Source organism: Myotis daubentonii, chromosome 14 (assembly GCF_963259705.1).
Source record: "Myotis daubentonii chromosome 14, mMyoDau2.1, whole genome shotgun sequence".
Classification (NCBI taxonomy): domain Eukaryota; kingdom Metazoa; phylum Chordata; class Mammalia; order Chiroptera; family Vespertilionidae; genus Myotis; species Myotis daubentonii.
Genome location: NC_081853.1, coordinates 45,910,372 through 45,937,454, shown reverse-complemented (window position 1 = coordinate 45,937,454; position 27,083 = coordinate 45,910,372). Strand labels below are relative to the sequence as shown.

Genomic DNA, 27,083 nt, shown 5'->3' with positions numbered 1-27,083 from the left:
ATTACAGGATAAACTTAGAGGTGGTGGTGACAATTCTCATGCGTGGGTCCTTTTCACAGGGAGCAGCACCGTTTCTTGTCTGTGCCACCTCGGGTACAACGGTGTTGGGCGCGTTTGATCCGCTGGATGAAATAGCTGATGTCTGCGAGAGGCATGGCCTCTGGCTTCACGTGGATGTAAGTTCATCTGTATGTACACATCTGCTTAGCTTTCTAGTCTTTTTGCAGCTTTGGTGGGAAATCTTTCATTTTCTCAGAAACTAGATGTGAGGTCCCCAGCTACTTTTATTTACATTTCGAATTGGAGGAAATAGGTATGTCTTTTTTTTCTAAGATATAAAGAAGGGTAGGCTAAGACTTGATGTGAATTTTGTTTCTGTTTTCTGGATTTTATTTTATTCCGTCTTCTCCCATGAACCCTTTTCTCTGGTCCTTTGAATCTACCGTCATTGAGCAGCATGGTGAAGGGACACATTCTGGACTATCTAGTCAGGGGACTTTGGATTTGAATTGGCCTCCTTTGTCACTGTGACCTCAGCCCTCTGGCTTTGGCATCTTCATTTGTAAAGAGGGAAATGGCTGGTATAGTCTGTAAAGCATCTTCCAGCTTTAAAATTATATGATACCAATCAGCCAATAAAGGTAACAAGCTTCCCTTTGTAATTTCATGCTCTAATTAAAGCAGGTTTTATCTAGATCTGCTATAGATAATTATTTGAGAGGGACTGGGATACTTTACATTTTTCATAACTTTTACACTGAAAGGATTGGCCTTTTTTTTCTAATTAAGTTTGTAAGTCTTGGAGTTATAATAATTTCTTCCTTAATTAAAGGTCATTCTTAAAATTATATTTATCTAAAGTTAAAAGGTTGAATTCAGGCAGTTATAAATGCTTGTTGAGCGTTTTCTTTGTGTGTGTGTGTGTGTGTGTGTGTGTGTGTGTGTGTGTGTGTGTGTGTGTGTGAAATCAGGAATTGAACATATTGATGAAACTTTAGGGAGCCTTCCTCTGGTAAGTGAGTGGCTCATAGCCTCTTTATCAGAAAAAAAGAAAGCACAATATTTTTGACTTGCTGAAAGGAAGGTAGCTGAGCACTGGGAGGCTATCCCTACACAGAATTTTATAGTTTGGATGGTTTTATGCTTTCAAAGTAAAGCATCTATGATATGATGGGGAGAGATTTTTCAGCAACTCAAGGCTTTCATTAGATGCATGCTAATGTATGGTAAAAGCAGCAGTAACATAAACCCACTAGAGTTATAGGCTCTATTAGTATGCCAATGGCAATATTTCAGGTAGGTTATTTGTGACTTCTTTAAGTGGAATTGTAATACTTGTATCTGTTTACATTTCAGCCTATATCCTATTGATTTTTATAGACTTAGAAGCATAATAATACATTATGTCCTAAAAGATAATATGGAAGTAAGTACTTCTGTAACTGTGGAAATGAGGGGGGGAAATACATTAGCATGTATACTTGAAAATTCTACTCTCATAAAAAAATCAAATATGGATTATATAGTTTATATAAAACAGTAACTACAGCAGTTTCTAAATTGGAAATGATATTAAGAGATTTATGGGGCTTAGAGAAAATTGTGATTTATAAGTATGAATAAAAACCTCTCTAGGTTTTCTAAAAATGAAAGGTTGAATTTTGGAAGGAAACACTTCCTAGAAGGAAATATGTAAGCCACACAAATTATTATTTTTGCATGTAATGAATGCCTGTAGCATTAGATTAAATTTGACAACAGTTTGTCTGACCTATTATAAAAATTAGCTCAAACATACAGGCAGTGATCACCCATTCTTTAGTATTGCAGACATTGAATCTGTTGCTATTCTTCCTTTTTATACCATGCAGAGTTTATTCATTTTAAAGATAAAAAGTTACCAAAGTTGCCTTCATTACATTTACCTGTTGGAAATTTTCTAAAGTGTTTTAAAGATACTTTAAATTATTAAAAACTGGTATTTACTTTCTTTTTTAAAAAATGAAATTCTGACTTCTTATTCTTCTGGGTTTTTCAAAACAACAACAACAACAAACAAAAAGAGTTGCCCTGCATATATACTAAAATTTATTAATTCTGAGAAATATATTTTTTTTTTACATTTTTCACATGTCTGGAATTGGTATGCTGATACCATTCTTTTCTTTATCAGTGGTAACCAAAAATGATGACTCTCGCCGAAACCGGTTTGGCTCAGTGGATGGAGCGTCGGCCTGCGGACTGAAAGGTCCCAGGTTCGATTCCGGTCAAGGGCATGTACCTGGGTTGCGGGCACATCCCCAGTGGGGAGTGTGCAGGAGGCAGCTGGTCGATGTTTCTCTCTCATCGATGTTTCTGACTCTCTATCTCTCTCCTTTCCTCTCTGTAAAAACTCAATAAAATATAGAAAAACAAAACAAAACAAAACAAAACAAAAACAAAAAAAAAACAAAAAACAAAAAACAAAAATGATGACTCTCACATTTGATAGTGTCTTAAATTTGGTTAATTACAATGCATTTTTTAACAACTGAATAATAAAAACCTAGTCTTGTTGACATTTTTTGCCTCCAGTTCTATTCTTCTTCCGTGAGAGCAAATTATTCTTCTAGCCTCTGCCTGTGGGTGGGAGGCCAGGATGTCAGGGCTGGCCCAGCTCTTCTCCGAAACAGAGGCTGTGGCTGCTGCAAAGCCTCATGCTCCCAGCAAAGCTTCCTGAATCTCCCACCCACTCTTCATTCCAAGTCCCAGCAGGGTAGTAAACATCATATTTCACATCATGGGCTTTACACGCTGCTGGGTCTCAATTCTACCCCTGCCTCCACCCACCTTCCTTTTAGGATGGGGCCTACTTATTACCTAAGTAATTAAAGAAAATATGCAAGTAAAATGCTAACTGTGGTGCCTAACATATAGTAATAGTTAATAAATGATAGTCCTTATTGAGATGGGAAGCCAAGCTCCTTCATTCTGTAGGTGATTTGTTTGTTGTTTTTGCAAGTTTTGGAGTTAGGATTTAGAATATTAAGCAAACAGAAGTAGGCATAACACTAGCAGTGTTGTTTTTCTCCTTCCAGCTTTTTTTGAGGAATAAGTTTGTGGATGAGTTGTTCCTTATCTGCCTGACCACTCTGTAAACCAGTGTACCACACCTTGAAAGAATGCATGTGACTTGAAAACTTCAATCCAGCTCACTAGGATTGGGAGAATATTGTTTACTTTTGGGGGAAGGAGAGGAGGCAGAAGGTAGTGTAGGAGACACAAAGGAGTGCATCGTAGGTGAGGCAGGTGGAAAGAATAAGAGAGTAAATGGGTGTGTCTGAGTCTTACTCTTAATCCTTCTCATAATTGTCACTGGTAGGTTCTCAGTGAAGTTGGGGATAAAAGGATTGAGAAAAAAAGTAGGCAACTCAGTGTTTAGGGTGTGTACTGGATGTGAGAGAACATAATAGGTGAGTCATCTTAAGGTTTGTGAAAGTAAAGATCTCAAAATCTAAATTGGGGATCCTCAATTAGTAGGCCAGGATACAGTTTTCTTAGATGCTGAAGGCAGTTCTCTCTGTATCTCAGCCTTAGTCAGACATGGTCCCTCAGGAAAGCCTGTGGGGAAGAGTGCAGCAAGAAGGGGCTTGACTGACAACCCAAAGTCATCGGTACTGTAACTGGGAATCTTGGGGATTTGCATGCATACCACCCCCTGTTCACAAACCTTTGGGAACCCTGCAGGCTTATTGGAGACACTAGTCCAGTGGTCGGCAAACTTTGGCCCCTTGAGTGTGGCTCTTCCACAAAATACCACGTGCGGTCGCTCACGTACAGTGCAATTGAAACTTCGTGGCCATACTCAAGGTGACAAAGAGCCGCATGTGGCTCACGAGCCGCAGTTTGCCGACCACTGTCCTAGTCCATGCAAACAGGGATGGAATTAAGGTGACACAAATAAGGTTCCTAGGACTCAAGATAAGAAGGGATTCACTCTTAGGGCCATGTAAGAGCCCAACGCTGAGAGTGTGTGCCTTCTTAAATTGTGCACTTTAGGTGATACAGTCACTGTATTCCAGCCCTAAATGAGAGAGCTGTTCATAAGTGCAATTTGAAGCCATGCCTTATTGTTCACCAATGGGCTCAGCTTTTGCGATAGTCTGAGGATCATGGAGATGTCTCATTTCTGTCACCTTCCACATCTGTGGTACACAAAACCCTGTCCCTCTTCCCACATGATACTGGGTATGCATCATCTTTTTAAATTCTATAGCCTAAAATAGGATAGTCTACATCCTAGGCAGTTCCTAAACTCGCCTCCTGCCTATAATATTTCCATCTCCCTCAATTATCCATGCTGCACTCTACCATTTGGCAAACTGGTCACCTTCCCTGGTTATGATGCTATTGTGAAGAGAGGATGAGCTCTGGCTCCCAGATCTGGTTTTTATTACCTATGAGATCTTGGGCAGTCTACCTACCACCTCTGAACCTTAGTTTTTTCTATGAAAATTTGAAGTGATAATAATTCCATTCTCAGTACAATGTTGTGCAGTGAAATAGCCTTTGAGAGCATTCGACATAGCCTAAGACAATCTCCTCATGTTTCCTCACTGCAATCGCCCTTCACTGCCCTACACATTAAACTGAGAAGTTTGCTCAATTTCAGGAACCAAACTGACTTTCTTATCCCTCACATTGATGCTTCCTCCCTCCTTTCTAGACTTATTGACTATGGGATTTTCTTTCCTCTCCTTATTCTTAGTTCCCTGCTCCTTTGCTCATATTTACCTTTGCAGTGAATAACTTCCTTAAATCCCAGGTTTTTCCTTTCTCTCACATTTTTGACTCGTATATATATCTGAAAGCTATTTGACTGAAAAGATCCAATTTTTCAATAATAGAATCTATTTCCTCCTAGCTGAAGTTAGTTGGCTATGAATTCCTATATTCCCTTCTACCCACCTTGTTAAGCACGTGCCATGTTTATTAGATAGAATGCCAGGCCTTCATCCCTGACTCGTTATCAGCATTGGTGCCTTGTGTATGATAGAATCTTGGTGTTGTAAGGTTATATTGACTACTTTAGATTCTAAGATTCGAGAAGGTATAGACTGTGTTTTTTAAACCTTTTGGATCCCAAACAGCTCAATAAGTTAATATGCCAATTTCTTTCTAAGATGTGTGAACGTACACCCTAAGGGTCCATAGGGAGCCCTCTGTCGTGACGAGGCTCTGATTGCCTTGGCAGAGACAGTAATCAATCTTTCTTGGTGTACAAGTTGGCTAGCATGGACTTAAAACAAAGCAGCAAGGCAGGTTGAGGTTGTCCCTCGGGGTTTTCTGGGACAGTTGGCTGGTGAACAGATAACGCTGAGATAACATTGGTTTTGGTTATACACTTTTCTCAACAGGCTTCTTGGGGTGGCTCGGCTTTGATGTCCAGGAAGCACCGCCGGCTCCTGCAGGGCATCCACAGGTAAATGTCGCTCCCCACACGCAGCGCCTTTGGTCGAGGCATGGGAATCTCTCTGAATTTTGCCCACTTACGTGGCATTCTGAAAATAGACAGAGAAACGAAGTAATTGCTTTATTCAAAGAAAAAAAACCCAAAACTCCAAATTCCCTAGACCAGTGGTCGGTAAACTGCGGCGCATGAGCCACATGCGGCTCTTTGGCCCCTTGAGTGTGGCTCTTCCTAGGCCTTAGGAGTACTCTAATTAAGTTAATAACAATGTGCCTACTTATATAGTTTGAGTTTAAAAAATGTGGCTCTCAAAAGAAATTTCAATCGTTGTACTGTTGATATTTGGCTCTGTTGACTAATGAGTTTGCTGACCACTGGCCTAGACTACTTCAACAAGGAATCCCGTTGAGCACTACCTTGGGTATGAATACTGAACGTGTGTGTGCTGCCGACGGTAGTATTCTTTCCTCCAGTAGAAACTAATGCCCCCTGCCCCCCCCCCGCCCCCCCCGCACCCCCCACACCTTGTCCTTGTTTTTGTTTTACATAACAGAGCTGATTCTGTGGCCTGGAACCCCCACAAGATGCTGATGGCGGGAATTCAGTGCTGTGCTCTCCTTGTCAAGGACAAATCTGTGAGTTTTGCTCTTCTGGCCTCTGGGCACTGAGGGGTTAAATTACGGGGTTTGCAGAAGATTTATTTTTGCTTTTATTTTGGTGCTTTGGGCCAGCTCTAGGTAAAGGTCTTTGGTAAAGGTTGGCGCAACCAAAGGAAAGATAAATAGACTCCATTGAAAGAGGCAGTGCTTCTGCTCAGGTAATTTTTACAGATTTGATTTAGGTATTATGTAATCTCATTAGTTACAGCAAAATGGTCTCTCTCCCTCTCATTTGGATTATATTTTAAAAATCAGCTTTAAACACTGCCAAGAATTTTTTTCTCCTTGATTAAGTCTGGGATTTAAGTTATCTTGAAACTTCTGCTCGCTGAGAAAGTGGAACAGATGTGTGTCATACATTAAATTGAATGCTTAATATGCGTAGCTGGGGCTTAACAGCCCGTTTCGATGGGAAGATGTTAGTTCAGGGCTGATCATCGAACACTGATTTATTAGAGGATTATCTGTCTCAAGCGGTTGGTACTTAGCTTCTTTTGGAATTTTGGGGAGAGTTGAAAACTAGTCTGGGTTACTGGGAGGGAACTGGGCAAAGGAAGCTGAGGTTCTGCTTGGCTGGAGGTATAAACGCTGTTTTCTGTGGGTTAAATAAGGATCCTGGTGGGCAGTGGCCCAGGCTGGGAAGTGCCACTTCATTCTTAGAAATGCCTCCTCAAGATCTGTGTGCAGCATGTGGGTGATCTTTCTCAGCCATCTGTTTACATTTTTTTTCCTAGGGGACTCCCTTTGCCAATGCTAAAGACATGTTCTCATTGTAAGGAATTTGATTTCAAATGGAAACCATATTTAAAATGTGAAACCTTGTCTTGCCTGTGTGGATAGTTGCACCTCTCTTTAAAGGGAAAAACTGTGGTGTGTGTATGTCAGCGCCCTTTGTGTTTTGAGATGCGCAAACAGAATGTCCATTGGAAACTAAGAACAGCTTCTGTATCTGTAGATAGACACTCTTGGGAACATGAATTCGTTCCTTAATGTTTTATTAGACTGGCTACCATGCACTGTCTTCAATTCCATTGAACTACTTTTCATTTAAGTTTTTAAATTGTAGAGTGATGACTGCATGTTATAACTGAAAGGTAGTTTAAGACTATTATATTATGCATGAACAAAAAAGCATACTCAACTTGCCCGGCTGGTGTGGCTCAGTGGTTGAGCGTCAACCCATGAACCAAGAGGTTCCCAGTCAGGGCACATGCCTGGGTTGCAGGCTTGATCACAGGTAGGGGGCATGCAGGAGGCAGCCAATCAATGATGTTTCTCATAGATGTTTCTATCTCTCTATCTCCCTCCTTCCCTCTCTCTCTAAAAATAAATAAAAACATTTAAAAAAAATCACATACTCAACTTTTCCACAGTTACATATTGAAGACATGATTTAAGAGTTTAGGAGTAAATCCAGGTTTTCCTTTGGTCTAGATATAAGACAAAAACTATGTCAAACATCCCTTATGTGCCAGGCATTTTCTACCTGCTTTCTCTCTAATGAGCCATTCTGAATGACATTCTTATCTGTTGGTGTGCTGCTCTCAGGAGTGGAAATTTTAGACCAAGCAGGTCAAACTCCCGGGCCGCATGCCTCATTTATTTGGCCTGTGTTAGCCTTTTGAATTTGACATGCTTGTTTTAGATCAAAGATTCTATGACTACTCTTCTAAATACTTTCCTAGTTTGTATACATTTTTCTTGTTGAATGATAATTGAGCGATTTAGATAAGGATTTATTTACATTTAAGTACTTGAAGCAACTTAAAATTTTCTGGGTCATGTAACTCTATAACAGGGGTTAAATTGTACTGTTTTTTAAAAAAGAATTCATTCCTGGATCTCAAGAAAAAGAATAATATCCATGCCTACTCACTTGGCAAGATTTAAGAGGTTAGAAAAATTGCATTTATTGTGTAAAGAATTGAGCACTTTCAAAAGTTGCCTTTTGTGGATGAAAGACCATTTTCAAATGAACTGGAATAGAGAGCTGAGCCATGAAATATGAGATATGACAATCAGCTTGCAAAGTTTTGTGTCCACAGTTTTCTTTCTCTTTTGTACCTATTTTCTGCCTCTGTTGTTCTCTTTCATATTCATTTATTCATTCTTCCAACACTAACTGATTTCCTATGTAGGCCAGGCACTGTGCTGATTCTGAACTTATAAAACGCACACAACTCCCATAGCCAAAGAGCATACCCTATATAATAAAAGCGTAATATGCAAATCGACCGAATGGTGGATCAACTGGTCACTATAATGCACACTGACCACCAGGGAGCAGAAGCTCAATGCAGGAGCTGCCCCCTGGTGGTCAGTGCCCTCCCACAGGAGGAGCGCTGCTTAGCCACAAGCTGAGCTGACAGCTGACTGACGAGCACAGCAGCCTGCCTCCACAACAGCGCTAAGGATGTCCGACTGTGGAGAGCAGGCCTAAGCCATCAGTCGGACATCCCCCAAGGGCTCCTGGGCTGTGAAAGGGTGCAGGCCAGGCTGAAGGACTGTCCCCTCCACCCCCCACCACCGAGTGCACGAATGTGGTGCACCGGGCCTCTAGTAATCTCATAAAGGAAACAGTGAACAAAATATACCCATTTAATTCCTTGATTACTATTTTGATAAGTCAAAAGCTTAATGTCCCTTCTTAAGGGTTCCAGGACTCTACAAGGTAATCTGGCATCTCCCCATTATTCTTTCTCTGACCCTGTTCCCTTCCTATGAAGTACTCACCACGATTTGTAATTATGACTTCTCATGTATTAACTTTCCTTTCGCCTAGAATGTAATAGGAACTACATCATTATATTCACCACTCTCTTTCCAGTGCATAGCAAGTTTGCATTGAACAAGGAAAAGAATTAAAATTTGCTGAAAATTTTAATGAGTAAATAAATCAAAAGTCCTCAGCAATATCTGCCCTCATGCCACAATAACTGAGAGTTTCCAATTTCTCCCCTACCCCAAATTATCCCTGTTGAGAGCTCTGATTAAACAGTGATTAAAATTATAGTGGATGAGCTTTATTGCCTGGTCCCTTCCGCGGGCATGAGCATGCCTCCACCAGTAATTGATGAACAGTGATTTTAATTTGGACTTATTCCTCCAGTTAATGGAAGGGGATAACTCCAGTTAAAGAAAGCAAATTACTTAGTGAATATACTTCTGTTAAGGAAAAAGCTAATTCCCTAATTTGTATCCTCAAAGCCCTAACATTCACAACGCTGCTTTCCTGATTGACTAGCGTGGGGTATTTGCGTTTTTAATTTCCTGCATTAGGAAAAAGGCTGTTTTAGAAACAAAGCTGAGCTGTTGCTCTGCAAGAGTACTATCACTAAAGCTCTGCATCATAGGGATAAAAAAAAATCAGGGATTTTGAAAAAAAAATCTGTGATTTTTAAACAGGTTGACTTCAGATGTACATGCTAGATTTATATGGCCATTTTGGATCAATGACAATTTTGATGTTTTCATCTAAAATAAAATATCCTTAGATTCAGTTGCATGGATGCAGAAAAATCTCAATATTAGCTTCTTGATTGTTAGTGTTTACTAGAAAGACTTTTAGTTTTACAAAACCTAACAGAGAACATGAAATGTGCTAATCAGATGACTTGTTGAGTACAGATATTCCTCTCCATTTGTACCTACCATTATCATCCAGTATTAATTCACAAGGACTCCCTGTTTAACCTATCAGCTGCAGGCAATTTAAGGGAATTTTTTAAATAAATACTGTTGATACTGTGAATTTTAATATTATGTCCATTTTTACAGGTTTATTTCAGAAGTAATGCATGTATCTTTTAGGCAAATCAGAAAATTTATATATGGAGAAAGATGAAGAAAAAGATATAGAAGATAAATAACTGAAGACGACATTTTATATATTTTCTTATGCATATATACATGTACACCTACCTAATCTAAAAATATTATAACATATTTTACTTTTAACATGCTTTTTCTTTTTTATTTCTTTTTTTAAATATATTTTATTGATTTTTTACAGAGAGGAAGGGAGAGAGATAGAGAGTTAGAAACATCGATGAGAAACATCGATCAGCTGCCTCCTGCACATCTCCCACTGGGGATATGCCCGCATCCCAGGTACATGCCCTTGACCGGAATCGAACCTGGGACCTTTCAGTCCGCAAGCCGACGCTCTATCCACTGAGCCAAACCGGTTTCGGCAACATGCTTTTTCTATTGGAGCAAAATTGAGTACTGTTCCATGTCAACATGCATTGTATAGATTTTTAATATCTGCATAGTATTCTATTGTTTTGACAAAATATAATTAACTTGACCACCCCCTTATTACTGGCCAATTAGATTATTTTAATTTTGGGCTGTGATGGATTTGACTGCCAGCTTTGAGGCTGTTTGTGCACCTCCTTTATTCTTTCCTTGGAATAAATTCCTGGAAGTAGGAAAGCTCTGATCATCTTTCATGATACTGTTTTATACTTGTTTCCTGAATTTCCTTCTAGGAATGGCTTAATTTTTCACTTTTTCACTAGTAGAGTGTGTATGAGAGAGAGAGAGAGAGAGAGAGAGAGAGAGAGAGAGAGAGAGAGAGAGAGAGTTAAAGAGATCCCTTTGACATCACAGGGGTATTTAGCTCTGTTGGTTTAATAGGCAAGTCATTTGTACACCCACACTTACAGACATACATGTAAACATCTCCTGATTTTATCTGTTGACATATTATACCTCCTTCTCAGGGAGCTTCTTTGGATAGAGGTATTGGCATGCAATTCTGGGCTACCTAGGTTTTAAAGAAGAAGATAGAAAAAAAGAGTTAAGCTTGCAGTTCTTTTCCTTTCATCTTCATTCTAGAGAAGGCTCAGAATGTAGTCCCAGTTTTTCTTTAGGGGAAGGAGCAGCAGGAAGAAGAAGAGTAGGAAATTCATTCAATACTAGGTGTCAGCACTGCAATGCGAAGAGGAAAGAAGAAAAGGGAGATGAACACCATCTCCCAATGTAGTCCCCCCAGGAAAAGGCAGAGAAGTTTCCCTGGAATACTACCCCTGAAAAATGTGCTTGCTATCTCTCAGCCCATTTAAATTTCTACTTCGAATGATACTTGATATTGCAAATGACAATTATTATATGCTGTTTTAAAAAATTGTGCAAGCAAAAAAGAAGGAAGAAGAAAGAGATTTATCAGAGAAACCAGAACAAACTGTATTGGCTTTTGTTAGGATTTCTCTTTTAGCTCTTGTTTTTCCTCATGGAGTTCCTATAGAAGCGCCATTAGATGGTTTGAAAATACCGGACAATCTGATCATCAAATCGTTGTTTTTCTTTCAAGCCAGAGAACACTCATACTCTCCCTATGCACGTACATTATAAATGTCTTTGGAATGACAGCTTCCTAACTAATGTAGCAAAAAATAGGGGGAAGGTATGCGTTTAAAACTGATTAGAAAGAAGCAGCATTTGACTTGTAGAAGAGGCATCAATCTTCTGTGCTTGATGCTGCCAAAATTTTCCTCCATATCTTGCATGCTCTTGCTTGAGCCGAGAAAATTCTTTTTAGACTTTTCAGCAAGGTTGAGAATTGCATAAACCTGGCAGAACTGATCGAGTTCATGGTTAGCAAAAAATAGCCCTTTTCTTTTTTAATTCCTGTCTTTAAAATTATAATAAACAAAAGTTAATTTTATTTTCTTGAGGTTTTTGGAAATGTGTGCATATGCATGTTTATATGCAGGCATTACATTTTTGAAAACCCACATGGTGTTACCGCTCGTGACAAACACCCCCATTAGGTCTGCTTTCCTTCTCCATGAGCTAAAGAGATACAATAATTAGTGTTGGAGTTACACACGTTCAAAATACATTATGCCTTTTTCCACCAAACAAAATAATAAAAATGGGGGTTAGTTTTTACTAGTATTTGTTTTATTGCCATTGTCATTAAATTTAACAGGGGCATCGCACTTTGTTTTAGATCCTTGCTCCAAGGGGTGTGTTATTTTGCATAATTGATATTATACTACTGGATTTCAAGTAATAGTTACCATCTAGGCATAAATGGGCACAAGTCCCAGTGCAGGACTTATTCCATGGTGCTTGTAATCATCTATGTATTAGACCGTGAGCTACTGGAGGACAGAAGGGGTCTTATTCATTGCTATAGGCCCACCTACTTAGAACAGAGCACAACACTCTACTAATACTCAATAAAAATGTCTCCTGAGATGATCTTTGTATCTTTTTCCAGTACCATCAAATGATAATGTGTTTTAAATTCTTTACCTGCAGCTGAAGTAGTAGTTCCATTTTATTCAAGACCTCATCTCTTACAAGTCTCAAAGAGTATCCCTTCCCGCTAGTAGGTAAACAAACATTTTTGACGGGGTGTAGAAATTGTTTGTCTCATCCATATGGTTTGATATACCCATTGCCTCCTCACATCTCCCATTTCATGTTGGCACTTTTTAAAAAAAAAATATCCTTTAAACTGTGCCAACATTTGGCCTTTTATCTTCGTGCCTCAGAGACCAATAATAAATCAGTGACTCATGCTTTCCTTTTTCAGAAACCATATTATCCTTCCGCTAGGGAGTTATTTTTTGTTTTAATGTCTAATGATGCTGTTCTTTATTGGAGACTGGACAAGTAGAAGAGATACTTGCTTTTCTAAGGTTCCCTGAGTCCTCTCTTGACCCTTCTAATAAACAGAATGTTTACTGGCTGTGGCTGCTTATATGGTTGGAGGCAGCGTTTTGGCCACTGGTTTCCTAATTTCATCCCTAAGTTCCTTCAAACCTCTGGGTGGCTGCCACCTGGTCCTACTGATTAAGCTACATTTATTTCATCAGTTTGACTTAGATGAGTTGGAATGTTGCCCAGTTTTGATTTAATATCTTCTTCCTATCTATTTCTGGAGAATCCCGAGAGTGTGTGAATCTCTCCGATATTTTTCCAGGTAAAGAATTCAATCTTCATGGCAACCATCCCATTTCAGTATGGGACTCACCCCAACCTTTGCTTCTCTGCCAGCCATCACAGAAGAGTTCAGATTTTCTAAGAAATGACCAAAAAAGGGGGGGGGGGGAATGAGACTCTACCTTTCTGTCCTTTTGTCATCCCCAATTTGATAAAAACCAGCAGTTGAAAAATAGGATTCTATTTACAGATTGAATATTTTCTCTCCTCTCTTGTAACAAAATGGAAAAGGGCCTCAAAATAATGGGAAAATTATATAAGTTAAAAATCTAAGAAAAATGAGAAACATAAGGGTAAGGGCATAAAAGGAAACCTGGAATGAAGCTAATGGAAAAATTCATGCCATAATTGGCATGCTACACCTGCTTCAGTGGGTAGGCCAAAATATGATTTTAGCATTTTTAATGGATTCCAGACATCTGCCTTTTTTTTTTTTTTTAACTACTAGAGACCCGGTGCATGAATTCATGCATCCTACAGGATCAGGCCAAAACCAGCTCTTCAACATCCCCCGAGGGGCCCCAGATTGTGAGAGGGCGCAGGCCAGGCCAAGGGACCCCACTGGTGCACTATCAGGGCTGGGGAGGGATGCAGGAGTTTGGCCAGCTGGAGAGGGACTGTGGGAGGGCTACAGGGTGTGTCCGGCCAGTCTCGCTCAGTCCTGATTGGCCGGACCCCAGCAGCAAGCTAACCTACCAGTCAGAGCATCTGCCCCCTGGTGGTCAGTATATGTCATAGCGAGCAGTTGAGTCGTCCTAGCATATCATTAGCATATTACGCTTTCATTGGTTGAATGGACAACTGGACGACTGGACACTTAGCATAGTAGGCTTTTATTACATAGGATTAACTCACTGCAACAAGGCTTTCTCTTCCATTTATACCTTCTGTTATGACACTTGACACCCATTTAACTTCTTGGAATAAATATTCCATGTGTTTGCTTTTGCGCAATTCTAGTGGTCATATTTGTTGTTTTCCAAGAAAGATATTTTAAAACATACCTAACACTCCTAATTACACTTTCTAGCTTTGTTATTTCAAGGCCAAAAAGTTTCAGGACGTCCATTTTTTTCCTGGGTTTTTCTTCCACAGCAACTCAATATGTCAATACAAATCTATGTGAGTGAGAGAAGTATTCTAATGTTGTAGATAATTCAGAGGTGGTAAATATATATTTATTTTCTATAGGCTTTTAATAGTTGTACTTAAGCCCTAATTTGCTGGTTTGGCTCAGTGGATAGAGCGTTGGCCTGTGAACTAAAGGGTCCCGGGTTCGATTCCTGTCAAGGGCATGTATCTTGGTTGCGGGCACATCCCTAGTAGGAGGTGTGCAGGAGGCAGCTGATCAATGTTTCTCTCTCATTGATATTTCTGACTCTCTATCCCTCTCCCTTCCTCTCTGTAAAAAATCAATAAAATATATTTAAAAAAACAACAACTCTAATTTGTACAGAAATTGTTACTAGCATATAATAAAGAAGTAAATTGTGAACTGAATAGAAAAATGAAAACTGAACAATAGTTACCATATTTTTCATATTGAAGGTGCACATATCTCATGCAGCAAACACATCTGCATTTATATTCTCACATACCTACCTTTAGGCCCGCATGATGCTGATGGTAAATCATAGTCTAAGGAGTTTTATTTAACTACCCAAGGAGCTCCATCTCTTTTCTGGTAGTTTATTCTTAGGGCTATTTGGGAGTCTGGAAGATATTGGTCTCCCCCCCCCAATTAATTATTATGAAATATAAGAAAAACATAAAATGTAAGTGAAAATATTGATGTACTATCATAATAAGAATAATCAAGTAATTGCCACACAGAGTAAACTAATGAGCAGGAAACTAGAAATTGCTTTTATGCTCTTTCCTGTTACTGATTTCCTTGCTTTTCTTCTTAGTTTTGCTTTGCAGTTATATATCCTCAAATCTGTAATTTACTTCCACCTGTTTGAAATTTGTATAAATGGAATCATACACTGTGTTTTTTCCATTTGGCTTTGTTGTTGTTGCTCCAACTTACCTTATGTCCATAAGATTCACTTATGTTGTGGCACAGTCCGATTCCTACTGTTTCATGCTTTTCTATAAGTACATCACAATTTGTGTATCCGTTTATGTTGATGGGTTATTTCAACTTTGGGCTTTTTCAGAAATTTTCTGTGAATATTTTTGTGTACATATCTTTATTGCTTGCTATATCCCTGAGGTTTCATCCAGTATAATTTTCCTTCTTCTTAAAGGCCACATTTAGGAATTTCATAGAGAATCAAATGGTGGCAAATGCTGTTAAATTTTGCTTCTTTAAAAATCTTTTTATTTTATAGCTTTCTGGGGACAGAATTCTGTCAGTAATTTTCTTTCAGAACATTTATAATTTTAGGGGGTGAGGCTGTTGGTGTTGTGTTAGAAAGTTAGCTATTTAACTCATTCTTTTGATGGTAAAATAACATTTATGTGACTTCTTTTAAGGTTTTCAGACTTTCCTTATGGATTTTGTTTAATTTACCTTATGTTGACTTCATTGGGCTTCTTGAATCTGTGAATTGTTATGTTTCACAAGTTTTAAAAACTATCATTCAATTATTGACTCTGCATCCTTTCTCTTTTTATGGCAGTCCAGTTAAATGTATATTAGAGCTACTCACTGTTTTCTCTCTCTCTTACTTTATTTGTATGTCTTTCCATACTTCATTGTGGATACTTTTCATGACCTATTTTTAAATTCACTAATTCTCTCTTTAGCTGTGTCTAATCGGATGTTAATAGCCTCTCTTGTGTTCTTCCTTTATCATGTCTTTCCACTTTAATAATACCTGAGACTTTAAGCTCCTGTTGACATTTTTAAGATCAGCTTTTATCTCCACAAACCTTCTAAAATAGATTTATAATCTGTCTCTGCTTAGTCTAATATCTAGATTCCCTCTGGTGCTATCCCTGTTATTTTTTGTGTTTGCGATTCCTGTGTAGCCTTATAATTTTTTATGACTTACTGAATATTTTATTTGAAAATCACCTTTAGGAATACTTTGAAACCTGAAGTAAAGTTATTTACTGGATTTCTTATAAGTTCTGAGAGATTTAAAGTTATTCTCTTGCATTTTCTAAATACATAATCATATCAGTATATAACTATAATTTTGTTTTCTTGCTAATATCTCAGCTTCATATCATTTGAAAATATAATGCCCTGATAGAATTTCCAAAAATATATTCCATAATAATCTATACTATATAATAAAGAGCTAAAATGCTAATTAGACCAGATGGCAGAACGGCCTTCCAGAACAACCTTCTGGAATGACCAGTGGGTGGGGGCTGTGGGTCTGCGAGGCAGCCAGGGCCACAAGGGCTGAGCCCCTTGCATGAATTTCATGCATAGGGTCTCGTGTGTGTGTGTGTGTGTGTGTGTGTGTGTGTGTGTGTAAGTGACCTTTCGACCATCCAACCAGTAGCTATGATGCACGCTGACCACCAGGGGGCAGACACTCAATGCAGGAGCTGCCGAGCTGCCGTGACTTGGCATCTGCAGTTCTTGAGTGACACAGAGATGAGGGAGCCCGATTCCAGGTTGCGTCACTCAAGAACCATCCTCTCCCAATCTGGGACCCCTTGGGGGATATTGGAAAGCCAGTTTCCGCCCAATCCCTGCAGGCCAGGCCAAGAGACCCCACCAGTGCACAAATCCGTGCACCAGGCCTCCAGTAGTAAATAAAAGGCACTTCTGTCTTTGTGAGTTTATTAAAGTTGCCTTATGATACACATTCTTTATAAATCCTCTTGAGAAATTATCTAGGAATGAGTATTGAATTTTAACATATTTGTTTTTATTATATAATCATTTTACTTTTTGAATGAAGTTAAATGTGTTAATAGATTTCCTACATTACTGATTAGCCTCATTTTATTGCAACAAATTGCTTTAATGTATTGATGGATTTGTGTATTTAGATTTTTGCCTTTGTATGCATGTGATTGATCTACTGTGTATGTGCACATCCAAGTGTGTGTGTGTGTGTGTGTGTGTGTGTGTGTGTGTGTGTGTGTGTGTTTTATTGTGGTTGGATTGTATTTTGAGTGCCAGTTTTAAATGATCATTTTTGCTTTGGAGTAATTACTATAGCATAAAGATCATCAGTTTTTAGAAATGCCCAGAAAAATCCATCATAAAATTCTTGCTAGGAAATTTTGGAGGAGCTAATTTCATAATCAACTGTTCATTTTTTCTATCATTTTTAAACTAGTAAGCATTTCCTTGAGTCAGTTTTGATCACTTAATTTCTCAAATATTTAATATATTTATGGAGCTTTTCAAATATATTAAAAGAATATATAACATCCCCTTTTTGTTTTTGTCTAGTTTTTATCTTATATCTTTACCTAAAATTTTAATTGTAAAATATTTTTTTATTTTTCTTCATTATGTTTGTTTATCTTATCTTCTTAGGAATTGCTGCTTGCATTTATTTTTCAATTGATATCTTTATTAAATTTATTTAAATGCTGTTCTTTGTCTCTGCTTTCTTTATATTTTGTTCTGTAAGAATGTGCTCTAACTCTGAAAGCAACAGTGAATTTTAATAAAGGGCAGGGTTTGCAAATTACTCTTGCTGATTGCTGTCACTAACTAAAAAGCATATTTTAGAAACTGAAAGAAAACCTGGCTGGGTGTGGCTCAGTGGTTGAGCAAAGAACCAGGAACCAGGAGGTCAAGGTTCAATTCCCTAAAGGGCACATGCCCTAGGGCTGCATCCCCAATGGGGGGCATGCAGGAGATAGCCAATCAATTGATGTTTCTCTCTATCCCTCTCCTTTCCTCTCTCTAAAAAAAAAAAAAAAAAAAAAAAAAAATCAATAAAAACACAGAACCTGAAAGAAGAAAAAAATGGAAACACAGTAGTCTCCTCTTCTTCATGGGGATACATTCCAAGACCACCAGTGGATGCCTGAAATTGTGGATACTGCTGAACTATATATATATATATATATATATATATATATATATAATATTATGGTTCTTTTCTTACACATACATACATATGATAGCACTTAATTTTTAAATTAGGAGAATAAAAAGTAGCAACATCTAATAATAAAATAGAATAATTTTAATAATATACTATAATAAAAGTTATATGAATGTAAAATAAAAAAGAATGCTATTTTATATTAAGGATATTTTTGACTCAACTCCTTAAATTTTGTTTTGGAGTGTTCTCATTTAAGCTATTTTCCAGTTAATCTATAATAACAGTTTTGATTTAGTGTTTTGAGCCAAGAGTGATTTATTTAAGTTATTTTAACCTGCCAAGTACTTAAGATATATTATGACATTCTGGTTTGTTTAACTGTAGTCAGATAATGATCAGAATGAAACCAGAGATCGAGTAACAAAATTTTTACCTTTTAAACACAGCAGTGACTCTTGAAAGGATATCCTTATCATCCAGAATCCATTTTTATTTTGCTTTTTTTTTTCCCAAGTAAACAGTCTGTAGAATTGGGGAGGGAAGAAAGTGTTTGAGGAGGAATGAAGTGTTAAATATGAATGTGGCCCAGCCACGGGGGCTCAGTGGTTGAGTGTTGACCTATGAACCAGGAAGTCATTGTTTGATAACTGGTCAGGGTACATGCCCAGGTTGTGGGCTTGATCCCCAGTAGGGGGCATACAGGAGGCAGCTAATCAGTGATTATCATCATTGATGTTTCTCTCTCTCTCTCTTTCTCTCTTTCTCTCTCTCCCCCTTCCTCTCTGAAATCAATAAAAATATATTTTTTAAAATATGAATATGCACACCCAGGGGGGGGTCAAGAAAGAATAGAACTTCCCTGTAACTGTAGGTCATACAGGTTTTCCTTGTCTTTTGGTTCAAGTTATGGTGAGACTTGGAGAGTTGGGAAGACTCTCTCATCCCCTATCTCTCATGGTAACATGGTAAATCAAAAATTAAATGATGGCAGGGGAGTTATGACTAGGCATAGGAGTTTCTGAGCTAGCCTCCAGTTTTCCTGCAGGCTTCAGGGTGGCTGGCAGGTAGATCATCCAAAAGTGACTGAAAAAGAAGACACAAGACAGCCTGGAAACAGGGGCAACAAGAAGCATGACTCATATGACATGTCAACCAGAGGCTGTGGCAGGTCTTCAGGTATGAGCAGGAAGATGGAAAGACCATCCAGAGATGAGCTAGGGATGGAGCAGGCGGTCAGCACAAGCATAGCAGTGAACACCCTGGAGACGCAGATGTTCATGCCCAAACTTCAGCACAGGGATGGTAGATTCAACAAATAAAAATAAAAGATGCTCAGTTAAATTCGAATTTCTGATAAACAATATATAACATTTTAGTATATCCAAAATATTGGGTAGGATATACTAATATTTGTGTTTTATAAATAGTTATGTAATTCAAATGTAATAGGATGTTTTGAATTTTATCTGGCAGTTCTCCTCAGTGGCCTTTGTGAATGCCCCAGTAATGTAAAATGAAGAGCGAGAGGAAGAAAACTCTCAGGAAATATAATTGATGTCTGAACGATCTGAAAGACCACTCACTTTGAGGGTTTTTTCCCTAGAAGTGACCAGATTAGATTTTTGTATTGGAAATAAATGTAGCTCCAAATCAGAACATTTTTGTTACAGAAAAATGAAGTGTCATCTTTGTACATCCAAAATGACATAATTGTATTTGCTTTTAGGTTCATATGTCAGGTAAAATATGGCACTTTGCAGTGTGATGTTTACATCTTTGTGCTAGTGACCCGCACAAGCTAAATTATTATCCTCCGTTGTTAATTCCAAATTCCTAGTCTCCTCCACCTCTGATCTAATAAGCTGGGACCAGGGGAATGGGGTAGGAGAGTGGTGTAATGTGACCATCTCTGTGAATGAGAAGTAAGGGGTCCTTGTGGGCATAATTTGTGTCTCCAATAAACCTCTGCCATCTTCAGCCATGCCAACTACCAGTAGATTGCTGAGTTTTAAAGCTGGTGCAGAATATAAAAAATCAGGGCACATGGATCGTATCTTCCACATCTCTAGCTCCAGGAGTAATCAGAAAGAAACTCAAAGCTTCTTTTTTTATAAGGCTACTCTCTTCTCAGTACATTTCATTATGCCCTTGTCATGGGCAGCACGTGTCACTATTATACATCCTTTGGACCTTATCTTGACATATTATTCCTCTGTTTTATTACCAGTTTTAGACAGCACCATAGTGCAGATTAAACCCTCGACATCCAGTTACAGAAATACCAATGCATTCATTTAGAGTGCTGTCAGAATCTTTGTGCAATTTCAGTACCCAACTTGCCAGAGATGTAGTGAAATGAAATGCAACGAAATACATGGCTTTTCTTAAGAGCTAGTGAGGATCAGGGAGTTATGCATAACAAGGAAAAGATTGTTTAGTGCCTGTGAGATAGCAATAGCAAGCATTACAGGGTTTAGTTATTCTAATAGGGTTTATATCCCAATTCTTAAAAGTTATAGGGCCCCATTCACTTAAAGGGTTCAGTAGAATTCCAAGAGGAAAATATCCAAGGGGATGGAATTCTCGAAATGCCTCCTGAATTTAAAAAGATTGTGACTGGGGAAATGACTCACCCATCATTGGTGGTGAATTCATGGAGCCAAAAATCTTAAATGCACTCTACAGTCTGATCTTGGCTTTTCAGTTTAACAATGAATTAATGTGAACCCATGGAGTTTCCCTTCCCTCTGTGGGGATCTGCCCCCACTCCAATGTCTCTATTGCTCTAGGCATTCTTGAGAAATGTTTGCACTTAAATTCAATAATCTTACCTAATAATAGACAAACATGTAAATTGACTGTACCTTCACTACACTAACCAGCCAATCAGGGGAGTATGCAAATTAACCCAACAAAGATGGCGGTTAATTTGCATATGTAGGCTCCAAGTGGCGGAGCGAAGCCTGCTGACCCCAGGGCCAGAGCAGCGAAGCCTGACTGTTCTGGGGCCGGTGGAGTGAAGCTGGATAGCCCCGGGGCCAGCAGAGCAAAGCCTAATGGCTCCGGGGCTGGCTCTGGCCGGAGCCCAGCCAGAGCGAAGGCCTGGGTCCCTGGTGCCAGAGGCAAACCGGTGCCAGCACAGCAGCCAAGGGAAGGGAAGGCCTATTGCACGAATCTCTTCGTGCAACAGGTCTCTAGTCTATAATAATAAAAGCATAATATGCAAATTGATTGAACGGCTGAACAGCAGAACAACCGTCAGGATGACCTTCTGGACAACCACACTATGACACGCACTGGCGCCAGGCCAGCCAAGGTGGGTGCAATGCAATTGGTCAGGGAGCCCTGCCATTGCCCCTTAGAGGGATTCCCAGGCCACCCTCTGTGGGGCAGTTGATGAGGGGGCTCCACTATCGATCACCTCAAAGAGGGAGGCCCTGGCTACTGACCAGTAGGGCTATCGACTGGGGGGTAGGGGTTCTGTGATCACCCCAAAGAGGGAGGCCCAGGCCAGCCAAACGATTGCACCCCATGCCTGTCACCTGCAGAAGGAGGCAACCAGTTGTGGGGGTGGGGGGGGTAGCGCCACACAGATGGCAAGCAGTGGCAGTGACGGGGGCAGGGCCAGCTGCTGGCAGCCTGGGGAAAGAAAGCCCTGATAGGCCCTGATTGCCAGCCAGGCCTAGAGACCCTACCCAAGGGGTCCCAGATTGCAAGAGGGCACAGGCTGGGCTGAGGGACATCCACCCCCTCCTCCCCCCACATACAAATTTTGTGCACTGGGCCTCTAGTTTATAATAATTATTTAGAACAAAAAATGTCATTCATTGTTGCCAGGCTAGATGACATCATAGAGAAAACATATTGTCCTTCATTATTGTACCAATTTCATGGTTTTGTAAGGTAGGGGAGAAAGAAGATATTTTGGGTTCATTTTAGGTCCCTGTGGATCTGGGACCCTATACCTGTCATCCCACAGATGTCTTTCTAGCGAGTACACTGAGCAGTGTTAGGCTTGAAGACTCTATTTGTGGTAGCATAAAGGTAAGCATAGGACTGAAGCCCTAACCAGTTTGACTCAGTGGATAGAGTGTCACAGCCTGTGGACTGAAGGGTCCCAGGTTTGATTCTGGTCAAGGGCATGTACCTTGGTTGCGGGCACATCCCCAGTAGGTAGGGGGTGTGCAGGAGGCAGCTGGTCGATGTTTCTCTCTCATTGATGTTTCTAACTCTCTATCCCTCTTCCCTTCCTCTTTGTAAAAAATCAATAAAATATATTTTTGAAAAAAGAGTAGGAGTGAAGCCTTCACCCCATGATGTATGTGCTAAACAGAAGTTGAGATGGGGCTGTGCTAGGAGATGAGGCTAGGAAGCAATCTCAGGTTGCTCCGGACATCGCATTAAGAGTACATTCATTTTCCTCTTGTTCCCTCTATGTGGAAAGCTAGACACTCTCTTCTTTGCCTACCCAAGTCCTACTTTTTCTCTCATAAAACTCTGATTAAGCATCAACTTTCCCCTGGTGGGGGGGGGGGGGGTGGCGGGGGAGGGTTTCTTGCTTTTCTGACTGCTCTATTTAGAGGTCTCTTTTCTGTCCATGCACTTGTTCAGCATATACCACCAAGTCCTCTGCGGTCACACCATTAGCCTGTCATCTCCATTGAACTAAAAGCTCCTTAACTCTTCTCATGTCCAATATAGGCCTTGGCAAGTGATGAACAGATAAATGAGGTGGGGACTTTTACTCTTCCCACTGTACAGATGAGGAAACTGAGTATAGAAGTCATAAATAACATGTCATAAATAACACTGTAACATTTTAAAGTCACAGTGATGTGTGGAAAATGTTGATTTAGAAAGAGAAAATATGAGTGATCAATCCACATAGAACCAATTCAAAGTGAAATTCTATTGCTAATTATTTTGCTAATTCTCTTTTCTACAGAACCACTCAGGCTGCTTGAGCTGACCTGTAAATCTCCTCCTAACTCAGTTTGATCCACAGACCTTGCCAGTAGGTTTTTCTCATTGACTTCTTCTCTTACTGCTCAGGGGTGTACAGAGATTCGGTAGTTGTAGTCACTCTCTGCCAGGATTTGCAGTTAAGATTGTTCTAAATACACCTGGTCCAATGTCCCCTTCAGGACTTCGCAGTTTAACAAACAGGAGTTTGGTTTGGAAAACATAATTCTCATATCTAGAAACCAGCTGAGCCAGAGAATCCTAGAAGTCAGTTCGCCCCTCCGCTTCCAACCCACCAGACAACCTTTCTGTCTGCCTTCCCTCCCTCCCTCCTTTCTTGCTCTTTGACCATGAGTAGTTTCTATTAGCTGTTTGCATATAATGAGTTTCTAGTTTGAAATTCACAGCCTTTCCTGCCACATTATTTTAGCAAAGATATATTACAAATGACAAAATAAAACCTTAAAATAAAACAGAAAGTGAATCCAGATTTAACCTGTTTCATCACAGAATACTTTTTTTCTCCTTCCTGCGGTGTTGGGGAAGAAAGGAAGTGAGAAACTGAATAAACCAGATGAGTCTGATCATCAATATTCATTCTCCATGGAAGTTGCATAAAGAATTTCTCAAAACTGCCCTGGCTTGTTTGGTTCAGTGGATAGAGCATCAGCCTGTGGACTGAAGGGTCCCAGGTTCAATCCCAGTCAGGGGCACAGGCCTGGGTTGTGGGCTCAATCCCCAATGGGAGGGCATGCAGGAGGCAGCCAATTAATGATTCTCTCTCATCATTGATGTTTCTATCTCTCTCCCTCTCCATTCCTCTCTGTATATATATACTAGTATATGATACACACACACAGATATATATATATATATCCTATATAATAAAAGGTTAATATGCAAATCAACCAAATGGCAAAATGACCAGTCGCTATGATGCACATTGATCACCAAGGGGCAGATGCTCAATGCAGGAACTGCCCCTGGTGGTCATTGTGGCCCCACAGGGGGAGTGCCACTCAGCTAGAAGCCATATCACAGTGGAAGGAGCCTCTCTCGCCTCCGGGGAAGCGCTAAGGATGTCTGACTGCCACGGGGAGCAGCCTAAGCTTTCAGTCAGACATCCCCTGAGGGCTCCCAGACTGCGAAAGGGTGCAGGTTGGGCTGAGGAACCCCCCCCCACACACACACACACACACACACTGAGTGCACAAATTTCATGCACCGGGCCTCTAGTCTACATTTATAAAAGGGTAAGCAACCAGCCAACCGACCAGTAGGTATGATGCACACTGACCACCAGGGGGCAGACGCTCAACGCAGGAGCTGCCAAACAACAGCAACTTTGCAGAGTGCCCTCTCGCACTCTGGGACCCCCCAGGGGATGTCAGATTTTGGTTTTGGCCTGATCCCTGCAGGCCAGGCAGAGGGACCCCATCTGCCAAGGGACCCGACTCCAGGGCGTATCCGGCCCGTCTCACCCAGTCCCATCCTGCCGGCCACCTTCTAATTAATTTCCTTTCATTGTGCACGAATCTATGCACCAGGCCTCTAGTATATATATAATTTCTCAAAAGTAAAAAGGAAAATAAACCATGGCAATTTTATTTTCTACATTAGGTGTTCTCTTTTAGAAGCTAAAAGAATTAAACACTTGCCTTAATAAAAATGGAAGCCAATGGGTTGGAGCCTTTGGGTAAATGTTTAACTTTTCCTATCTCTACAGATTTGGAAATAGTCATCTCATAGATGTGTCTCAGAACAGAGGTCTGCAAAGTATGGCCCTTGGGCTAAATCCAGCTTTGCACCTGTTTTTGTAAATAAAGTTTTATTGGAACACAGCCATGCCAATTCACTTAAGTATCCTGTATGGCTGCTTTCATGCTACAACCACAGAGTTGAGTAATTGTGTCACAGATTGCATGGATTACAAAGCTGAAAATATTTACTATCTGGCCCTCTATAGAAATTATTTGCTCATTTGTATTTTAAAAACACCCTGAGGGGAGGACTTTGCCTTCCCCAGTCACTGGGACCACAGTTTAAACTAGGAAATTCTGGAATTAAATATGATTTCTCAGTGGGTAAACACACCTATGGACTGAGAAGCCCAGCAGAACTTGTGTTCAGATTCTGCCTCTGCTTACGACTGCCCTGTGTGACTTTGACAAGTTGCTTAACTTTACTGAACTTCAATTATTTTATCTGCAAAAAGGAGACACTTTCTGTTTTGAAGAACTACTATGACATTAAATGATACGATGTTCAAAAGTGTGCAGTGCAGTGCCAGCCATGGAGCGGGCACTCAGTGAATGTCGTTTTTCCTTTTTGTGGCCAAATCGAGTGAGCCACATGCGAGCGCACAGATCCCTCTGTCTGGACAAATGGCCACTTGTACAGTGGAAAAATTCCTTGTCATTTTAGTACATTTCTGAATGTTATTAGGAGTCATTGAAAAAAATGTCTTTGTCCACTACATCTTCTGTTCTATTCAGAGGATTTTTACCACGTGCATCCTGATTCATTTTGAATTGTTATTTAAGGCCAGTTTTAAGTAGGATTCCCCATGGTTACAGTAATAGCAACGATTTCCAGCAACTCTTTAGAAGGATTTATACAAAGAAGAGCAAGGAACTTGTGTTCAGAAATTGCCTTCCTGCATAGCATTTTCCCCCTGTATAAAATCAATCTCTTAGCTAGACGCTAAGCCTCAGAGGCCAGACCTCTAGAGGATGCTCTGACTCCAAGAAATGTAGGCCAGCGGCCTTGCTGCTGAATGTGTAAAATTCCATTTGAAAAGAAACCAGGCCCTTGTTAACAGCATCACAATAAGCTGGAGACATAGATTGATTTTGTTAACTGTTGTGCCCCTGCTGTAGAATCACTCTTCTAGCCTCAGTCCAATGCAACACACTTGCTCTGTGTCTGTTTTGTCCACTTTGACAAAAGACTTCCTCCATATGTCTGTCCATGTATTTGAAGAGTTGCAACTAAGCCATCCAGACTAAAGAAATATATTCTATGTTAATAAATATTTTTTCCTGACATTCACTTAAACATTGTGCCACGAATACTTAATCCACAGGAGGTGGGCCGCATGCAGTGTCATTATCTTCCATTTACAGGTGAATGAAATAGGGATACGATGAGGTGAAGTGATGTGGTTGACAGTTAGACACTAAATGTTCAGAGCAGCAAATAGCCACCGGATGCTTTTGCTGTGCACGCATTACCAGGTGTGCGGAGAAACTGGCAAATAGTCTGTCCTCTTTCACCCTCCTTCCAGCGTGCTATTTGGGCACAGATATACTCCAGGCTTCATTGTTTTTCCTCATCACATTTTCTCTTGGCCTTAATCTCATCCTTTTTCCTCCTCTTCCTCCTCCTGTTCTTTTCTTCATCTCCCCCACCTTCCTCATCTCTCCTGCCTTCTTCTTCTTTGTTTCCCCCACTTTCTCCTTTTCTATTCTAATCCCACCACATTCTATATTTGTAAGCTGCCTTAAATCCCCTGGGCACAAAGTAGGTTGTAAACATATATTTTCATATACAGTATAGCATGTATATATATGACAGAATCTCAGAAACTCAGAGTTGGAAATAATGCAGGAAGAGCAAAGACTACAATTCCTCCGATCAGAGCTGATTGAGCCAAGTTTACTTATATCATGTTGATATGACTAGATATCCAAAAACAAATGAAGCTTTAGTCTGTATCACAAAAACATAGGAAATTAAACAGTTGAATAGATTAGGACTGTGAGAGTCATTTTGCCCATCACATTAATGCCACCATCTTTGAGATGTTTCATAGGTGATTAAAACTCTAGCATTATCCATATCCTACCTATATTCTCTTTATTTAGGTGCATAGAAAAAAGTCATTTTTCACTTGTATTCACACACAAAAGTTTGATAACAGGCACTAATAGCACAAAAAGAAGTCAGATAATCACCTTGGTTTATATGCTCAGGTAAAAACACAGCACTTCAGAGTTCTCTAGTCTCGACATGAAAGCAATGCCTGACTGAAACTCCTTGACCAGGAGTTTTCAATGTAAGGTTGAGACCATG

At 39.8% G+C, this 27,083-nt stretch overlaps 1 protein-coding gene across 1 annotated transcript in view; it reads left to right on the top strand.

Annotated features, from left to right (window-relative positions):
* Window positions 1-27,083, top strand: part of GADL1 (glutamate decarboxylase like 1) — a 117,134-nt gene that overhangs the window by 23,863 nt on the left and 66,188 nt on the right. Inside the window, exons 8-10 of the mRNA XM_059662923.1 lie at window positions 60-176; window positions 5,397-5,461; window positions 6,003-6,084. Of these exons, the coding sequence (XP_059518906.1) occupies window positions 60-176; window positions 5,397-5,461; window positions 6,003-6,084 (264 nt within the window). The remainder of the gene's footprint in view (window positions 1-59; window positions 177-5,396; window positions 5,462-6,002; window positions 6,085-27,083) is intronic.